At 41.9% G+C, this 8675-nt stretch overlaps 1 protein-coding gene across 1 annotated transcript; it reads right to left on the reverse strand.

The window, feature by feature from the left end:
* Nucleotides 1-452: 452 nt before the first annotated feature.
* LOC128847991 (olfactory receptor 10A7-like) lies at nucleotides 453-1382 on the reverse strand. Its single transcript, XM_054047705.1, has one exon. It carries the CDS (start codon nucleotides 1380-1382, stop codon nucleotides 453-455), a length of 930 nt encoding a protein of 309 aa, XP_053903680.1.
* Between the last annotated feature and the right edge of the window lie 7293 nt (nucleotides 1383-8675).

An 8675-nucleotide genomic window follows, 5' to 3' on the forward strand; every position in this document is an offset into this window, starting at 1 on the left:
CACCTCCCAGCCAGCTCCCAACTGAACTGGGCTTTCCCCTGGGCTAACGTTGCAGCTAGGGGTATGTCTGCACTGCAATCACTTGATGTTACTGCGTAGACACACCCAAGTCAGCTTTAATCTACCTAGCTCAGGTACTGGAGCAATGGAGCTGCAACAGCCTGTGCTTCAGCCTGGACTGTGGCAGCCCACCCAGAATCCTGTGAACTTACTGGCATGGCCAGTCTCAGCTGAAGCGTGCGCTGCTGCACCTTTAATGCTCCAGTACTTGGTAGCTAGAGTAAAGCTCGCTGGGGACTGTCTACACCAGCTGAAATCACACCCCATGATTGCAGGGTAGACTGATCCAAAGACAAGCCCATAAATTGAACCCCAAATGTGTAAAATTAATGAGACAAGTATGAAAAAATGATGAGAATGGCTTAAAAATCATGAGATATTAATCTACACATTTACTGGCATTTTTTTCTCAGGGCCTCTTTCACCTCTTTGTTTCTTAGGCTGTATATGAAGGGATTGGCCATAGGAGTCAGAATTGTGTAGAAGACAGAGAACACTTTGTTGAGGTCTCTGAGTGTGTTGGTGTTTGGTAGCAGATACACAATGATCAGGGTCCCATAGAAAATTGTCACCACAATGAGGTGAGAGGAGCAGGTAGAAAAGGCCTTTTGCCTCCCAGTGGTGGAAGGGATTCGCAGGATGGTGGAGATGATACACAGGTAGGATGTCCCAGTTAAAGCAAATGGGGGCAGGGTGAATAAAGCAGCCACAATGGTGATTACAAGCTCCACCTGGTAGATGTCGTTGCGGTAGAGATTTATTATTTGTGTAAATTCACAGAAGAAATGATCAATTTCATTGGGGCCGCAGAAAGGTAATTGTAACATCATACCCGTTACTATGGAACTAGCCAGTAACCCACTTATCCAAGACCCAGCTGCTAGCTGGAGGCAGAAACTGCCATTCATAAGGGTTGCATAATGCAGTGGTTTGCATATCGCTAGGTACCGATCATAAGACATTGCTGCCAGGAGATAACACTCGGTGGCTGCAAAGAAGCCAACAAAGTAACATTGTGTGATGCAGCCACCAATAGAAATGGTCTTGTCCCCAGTCAGGAAACTGGCCAGCATCCTGGGCAGGACGGTGGAGGTGTAGCAGGTCTCCAAGCAGGACAAGTTCCCCAGGAAGAAGTACATGGGGGTGTGAAGGTGCTGATCAGCCAAAACTAGCACAACAATGAGGATGTTCCCGACCATGGTCACAATGTAAATCACAAAGAACACCATAAAGAGAAGAATCTGCAGTTTGGGAACAGTCCCAAAACCCAGGAGGATGAACTCTGTGAGGGAGGTTTGATTTCCCTGTTCTGTGTCTGCCATGGACCAAACTATACAAGAGAAGAAGAATGGCATTAGTTAAATGTCAAGATCACATTATCAATTTAAATGCATTAATGTTCAAATGCTCCCTCTCCTTCAGGTCACCCAAACAAATACTGGTCTGAGCACGCAGGCTGGGGGCTTGGAGTCATATAATGGAGGCTTATGACATCTGAGAGTGAATGAAAAAAACTGACACACAAACATGCTGCTAAGGCAAGCTCAGATTTGTGTAAAAACCCTATTTTTTCTGATTGGCAACAGAATAAGCCTTGCTCCCTTCATCCTGCTCCAAAGAGCTGACACTAGTGGTAAGCAGTGTGAAAACCAGATCACCAGGAGGAGTCTGGCAAATGAAGGACTCCCTGAATTCTTACAGCCTCGTTTGGGCTGGTAAAACACCCTACAATTTTGCTGGCTGTGAATCGGCTTGGTTTGTCCCTGACAGAAACCAACTCACCATGCGTGAGGTTGTGCCAGTCCAAACCGTCACCTCCTAAGCCTTTTTAGGTGGTCATCATTTGATTTCATTGTGCTGTACCATGTAGATAAGTTTTTATGCTGCTTTGTGATCATTGCATATTAACTTTTGAATTCCTCTGTTCAATTTTCAGAATGTCCCTAAGCAGTTTAAATCAATAATATCCCTTGGCAATCGTCTCAGTATAGATTACACAAGCTCTGAATACAGAGTTGAGGCAGTGACCTCAGGATTATGGTCTAGAGTGTGAGGGATTTAGAGACCTGAAGTTGGGGATTTGGGTGAGGGCATCTCAAAGAGTTTTCCTCTGCCTAGAGCACCACATAGGGGATTCTGTGATCCTGATTTTAGTGGAAATCAGGCTACTGGAAGCATCTCACCTCCCCATCATCATTGCAGTCATCAGCCAGAGAGTCTTTTATAGAGGAAATTCCTAGTCTCTTTATGTGGACAAGCACTCACTGAGGATAATTAAAAGCTACTACTGGAGATAATCTGGATAAGAGATAATACTGCAATACATAAACTGGGATTCTATTTGAAGCCCACACCTTGGCTAGAGCATTCAGTTGGATGCCGATTGCAAAACTAAATGTCACTGAAAATGTCACATCCCAGTAGAAAGTTTTGATTTTGATGAATCAACATTTCCATCAGAAAATTTTCAAATACATCAAAATTATAAAATAAATTAAAAAGAAACAAAACACTATACAATTATAAAAGAGATAGAAATAAAATATAAAAAAGTAAAATTAAAATAAACACTATAAAGTAAAAATAAAACTATAGAACATAAAATTAAAATATAAAATGCAATAAAATAAAAAAATATATATAAACAAATATTTTCAAAAATGAAAATTTAAAAAAATGAAAAGTAAAAAATAACATTTGAAAGTAAATAAAATAGAGTAAAAAAATAAAAAGTTATAAGTGCAGTGAAATATGCTGGGAGACAGTCGAGGATCAGTTAGTCCCTGATTATGTGAGCAAGAATGACCTTGACAAACATCTGAGAGAGAGAATGCTTGGTGCCACCTCAGAGGCCTGGTCAACCCCATCCAAGATCCCATCTCCAGCTGTGGCCATCCCTGATGCTTCAGAGGAAGGAGACCAAACCCCCACCCCTCCCCAAACAAAAACCCTCCGAGAATACATTCCCAGAGGGGGATCCCCTTCCTGACCTGAAACCCTGAAGCATGAGCTTTAGGAAGCTAAGACATAAACCAGAAGTGAGGCCCAGGGCTGCTAAGCCGTGCCCTCTAACATCTCAAGAAATGCAATCGTACAGTTGCACTCATAAATTTATCCAGCTCTCTCTTAAAACTAATTAAGTTCTGTGTCCCTACAGCTCCTGTTGGGAGGTTGTTCCTGAATCTCACCCCTCTGTTGGTGAGAAACCTTCTTCTAATTTCCAGCCTGAATTTGTTCATGGCCAGTTATATACACATTTGTTTTTGTCCAACAAGGATAGGGAATTAGGAAGAGGAGCTCCACCATAACTTTTATCCCAGTAGTTATGGTGCTCATCTCGGATATGGGAGACCCCTACTTCAAGTGTCTGATGAGGAGAAATGACTGAAATTGCTAGGATTTTTCAAGAAAAAGAAATGAGTGTGCCTGGAAAACATTCTCTAGTCACAGTGACATACTTTCGAAACGAGCCCGATAGAAAATTAGTGAGACTTCTGTTCCTAAGTCACTTAAACTCCTTTGAAAATCTGACTCAATGGGACTTTAGCTCATTGTTCTGCACATCTGAAAGTCAGGCTCCACACATATACGAGAGTCTATCCTGCCCTCATGAAAGTGAGTAGCTATTTTGACATTAATTTTTAATAGAAATTGGAATGAAGCCAATGTTGTCTCCAATGTCCAATCTATGTTTGTTCCCATATTACCCTATAGAAAAATTGAACCTTTCCTCCATTATCAGCCCATGAGACAAATATCTAAGCAAAGAGATTAACATATTCATAAATGATCTAAGAAAACGAGTAAACAACACTGGCTCTAGTACTATTTACCTGTCTCCACTCAGAAAGTTTCCTTTGCACAGAATCTGCCTATGTTGACAGCTAGGTTCTAGTACAAGTTTAAACAGTGAAGTGGCAAAATTTACACACTATACAAAACTACTCAAGGTAGTTAAGTCCAAAGCAGACTATGAAGAGTTACAAAAGGGATCTCAAAAAACGGAGTAGCTGTGCAAGAAAATGGCAGATGAAATTCAATGCTGATAAATGCAAAGTAAAGCACATTGGAAAACATAATCCCAGCTATTCACACAAGATGATGGGGTCTAAATTAGCTGTTACCACTCAAGAAAGATCTAGGTAGATAAACAGACTTTCTGCCTCTGCAATACATCATGTCAGGATATCAACTCATCTTTGCTCCACTCCCAGGGATAACCTTACCCTACCTTGTCAGCTTTAACTGTTTGGAGTAAAGAGCCTTTCCTCATCTGACTCCAAGACTAAGAACAGATTTTGGAGAGTTGTTTAAATGCTGTCTTGTTCCCATGGGAGAAGATCCCTGCAGATCACTCTCTGAAACAAGCTATCTGTAACACTGAGCTGGGTCAGTCCTTAAGCAGCAATTTACCATGCATAAGAATGAGAGTACTGAAGCTTGGATTGCCAAAGGAGCCTAATGGATTTAGGTATCGAATCTCAGTGACAGGCTTGGATTTTAAAAGTGCCCTAGGAGCTAGACCCCCAAACAGCAAACCATTTCATCTCCCATACGCTCCATTGACAATGCTAGCCATAATGTGAATGGAGCAAATAGACTGCATGAGATGGTGGGGAAAAAGTAGGATGGGGGGCGGGGGGGGGGAGGAACTAAGCAGTATTGCTTGACCCTGTGCTATTTGAAAATTTGACACCTATTCACCAAATATTTTCATGCATAGGAAAAGAAAGTCTAATTTGACAATCCAGAATATGGAAGCATCCCCTATGCCTTTAACCTATTGGTTGGGATACTTGGATGTGGGGGAAACTCATTCACTTCTCACCTCTGCATGCTGTGGAGAAGAGATTTGAAATTAGGGCTCCCATCTCTCAGGAAAGTGCTCTAATCTCTTGGCTATAAGGTATTTTAGGGTAGGGCTTTCTCAGGCTCTCCTGATAAAGCTGTTCACATTATATAAGTCAGCAGCACATCGGCAACAGCAGATACTAGATACATCACTAGAATGCAGCTATGGAGGCATGTAGAATAGATTTCCATCTTGCAAGATTCACTCTTGCAAGTTTTCTTGCTTCCACAAGAGTTAGTATGGGAGGATTTAGGTTTCTTAAATTCCTCAGAATTGCAGCTTCCAATCTTATTCATGATCACCCTTATGCTCTTCTTCCTTTGACCTCAGATTTATAAACCTTCAGTAAAAAACTGTACTTTCTTCTGCACATTGGACATGACCCCACCATTGCAGCCATCTTCTTCTCAACTGATACAAGACTGCAACTAGCTGGGATCATCTAAGTATGTTCTTGCTTGTGAAAAAAATCAAACTGTGACACTCTCTTCTTCTAGGGAGCGCCCTGTAACCCCCATGTTTATCATTTGTATATAGTTGTGATATTTCATATAAGGCTTGACATGTAAGGTATCATGGAAAAGATTATGTCTTGCTGAAACCCATTGTTCTACCTAAATATGTATATCTTGAGTGCATATGAAGTTATGAGATTGTGCTCTATGGTTGTCATTGACATATGCTGTAAATTTGGGAGTCACCCAGATGCTAGTTTCCCCAGAGACAACAACAAGGGAGGTGACCAAGTGCCCAGGGGGGTGTGAAATTGGCCATCAACAACTATTGTCCAGCAAGGGAGGTACAATTCAATGACTTATCTGCACAAGACCACACCTGTGACTCAGCAAAGCCCCAGCCATGCCTGGACTTGTTTTTTTTTCCGAGTACATGGACTAAGAGTATAAAATAGAACATAGGATGAAGCATGATGCCCCCTTTCCCTCTCCCCTGCACCTATGCTGAAAGCAACGAAAATGCTGGAGCTGAGGAGACTGATGCGCAGGCCTTGCCTGTTAGGCCTGGGGACCAAAGACTGTAACTAACCTGCAATATCCAGTGGGATGAGAAAAACTGCTTGAACTAGATATTGCCTAAGTCTAATAAGGTTGAGAGTTTAGACAGTGTGCTTAGCTTTTATTTTCTTTTGGTAACTTATCTGACTTTGTGTCTATCACTTATATTCTATCTTTTGTAGTCAAACTTATTTTTATGTTTATCCTTACCAGAGTTTGTCTGAAGTGTTTGGTAAATCTGCTCAGGTTACAAAGGCTGGTACATGTCCACTTTCCCTTGAAGAAGTGGCGAACTAATTAATAAACTTGCACTGGTCAAGATCCTTTCATGAGCAATACAAGGCAGTATATTCCTGAGGTACAAGGCTGGGAGCAGGGCAGGATTTGGCTGGTGCCTTTCTCTGTGTGTTTCATAAGTGCTATGGGATCATTCATGCAATCTAGCTGGGCATGGGGCTCCACATGCTGCTGGACTGAGTGCTAGTGAAAGGCATCAAACACCTCCACATGCTGTTATCAGAGTATTGTGAGATTCAACCCAGGCTAGTGAATTCAGGGGGCACTGCGGTCCCAGGTTGCAGCCCAGGGATCCCGTCCCACAAATCAACAGATGTTAAAAATCCGCTGTATTTTTGACCCTGAAAACTGTCCAGTTTCCTCCTCGGCTATTTTTAATGGATATATTTCTGCTCCATATAATAGAGTTGCCATGGTTACCACATTGAACACTCATCTCTTAGCTGTCACATAGACATTCTGTCACGCAAACTGAAGCATTTGAAGATGCTGAAATGCCACCGATGCAAAATGGATCATACATATGACTCCTTCCTATATAGGACCTCCTGCTGTCAACCCGCTACCCAGATAGATAAAACTATTCACCCATTCAAAGCCATTGACATGTATATGCACAGGACCAGGCCATTCATTTCCATTTTATAGGAGGCATTCATGTCTTTGGTTTTGTCATCATAGATTAAGTTATTTTTCTCAGCTGTTGGTCAGTAGTCACCCCAAGTAAGGCAATACCATCCTCATATTAAAGATCTACTCAAGATGAATCTATAAATAATACACCTCCTACCTGGGCCTCAATCAGTCTGTGACACTTTGTGTCTTAAAGCATCACCCTGCCCCCCATAGTCACACTGCCATATAATTATGATATATTTTCTACAAAGTAGATCATGTAAGGTATTAATGGAAAAGTTAAAATATATCAAGTATGATCATCCTGTTTGTATGCATGTATTATCTTCGTATCTGCAGTTATGAATGTTAGACCCAAGAAAATGGAATATAGAACAGGTTGTTTGGCCAGCTTATCCAAAGTTAGGCTAAAAGTAGTTGCTGGGCCATTCCTGTCTCTGTGAAATATGAGGACATGCATGCTTGGGCTTCAAAGAATGAGATGGGGTGGGGGGGCACATTCTTGTACCAGATGTACTAGGAACGGTTTGTTTGGACATATGGAGACTTGCAGTCTCCACTCCCTGTTTCTGTTCTTCATCTGTACTCAACTTCCTCCTTTCTCCTAGTCTCTGGTGCATGACAACAAAGCTGATAAGAAGTTGCTGAGGCATCACAAATTGTTTGTAGTGTCAAAGAAGATAGATATGCATGAATATTAGAAGCTTTTAACTAATAAAGGGGGGTAGATTGGGTTGTTTTAACTATGACGCGATGGAACTGTCTATATAATCTCACTAGTTATTGTAATCGTGACTGGTTCTCTCTGGAGACGGGCCGCTCTCTACTGTTGTGTGCACTCCTCAATGAAGAGCTTGTGTTTGGACCTTGCTGGTGTTGCCTGTCTCTCTGCGGTCAGACAACGACCTGTGCCATCTGGGTTCAAGTCCCTGACGTGAATATTAAGTAGGTACCAGTATTTCAGATGTTTGCTACTGAGGTGAAGTATCAGGGGGTAGCCGTGTTTGCTACTGGGGTGACACCCACCAGGTATTTACATCTTGTCTGGTCAACACATTGTGAATGGACTATTCAAGTTAATGGCCCATTAGTGAACACATAACTCTCACAATGGACCATAGAAGAAACCTGTCCCCGACTGAGGGGCCTTCCTGTAAACTTTCTAGCTGAAGAATGGGTGATGGCTGCTATTGTGGAGTCATCAAAGTATGCAAGGGCATGTAACTCGCTCATGTGCCCCTGACTCCATCTTGTAAACTGTATTTTTCCACAAACTCGGCTGGGGGCTGTGTTTGAAACTGTAAAACTCCACCCACTGGAGGAAGCTATAAAAGAAGGAAAGTGACATCATGACTTGTTCTCTCTTCCCCCACAACTCAACACTTGAAGGAACATCTGGAAAACAAAGACTCTGAACTGGGGAGGGGGTCCCAGGCTGAAAAGATTTCTAGCCTGCATACTAAGGAACTATTTGTATCATCTATCAGGGTGAGACATTGCTTGATTCATATCTTATTCAGTTATTAGAACCCAGACTGCGATTTTATTGTATTTCTTAAACTAACTTTGATCTATACGCTTACTACTTGTAATCACTTAAAATCTGTCTTTTGCAGTCAGTTAACTTACTTTTATGTTTATTCTTACTAGTGAGTTTGTCTGAAGTGTTTGGTAAATCTACTCAGGTTTGCAAAGGCTGTGCATGTCCACTCCCCTTAAAGAAGTGGCAAATCAATTAATACGTTTGCATTGTTCGTGACATGATCTTGAGCAGTGCAAGACAGTATACCCCTGAGGTACAAGGCTGGGAGGATCTG

Source organism: Malaclemys terrapin, chromosome 13 (genome assembly GCF_027887155.1).
Source record: "Malaclemys terrapin pileata isolate rMalTer1 chromosome 13, rMalTer1.hap1, whole genome shotgun sequence".
NCBI classification, from domain to species: domain Eukaryota; kingdom Metazoa; phylum Chordata; order Testudines; family Emydidae; genus Malaclemys; species Malaclemys terrapin.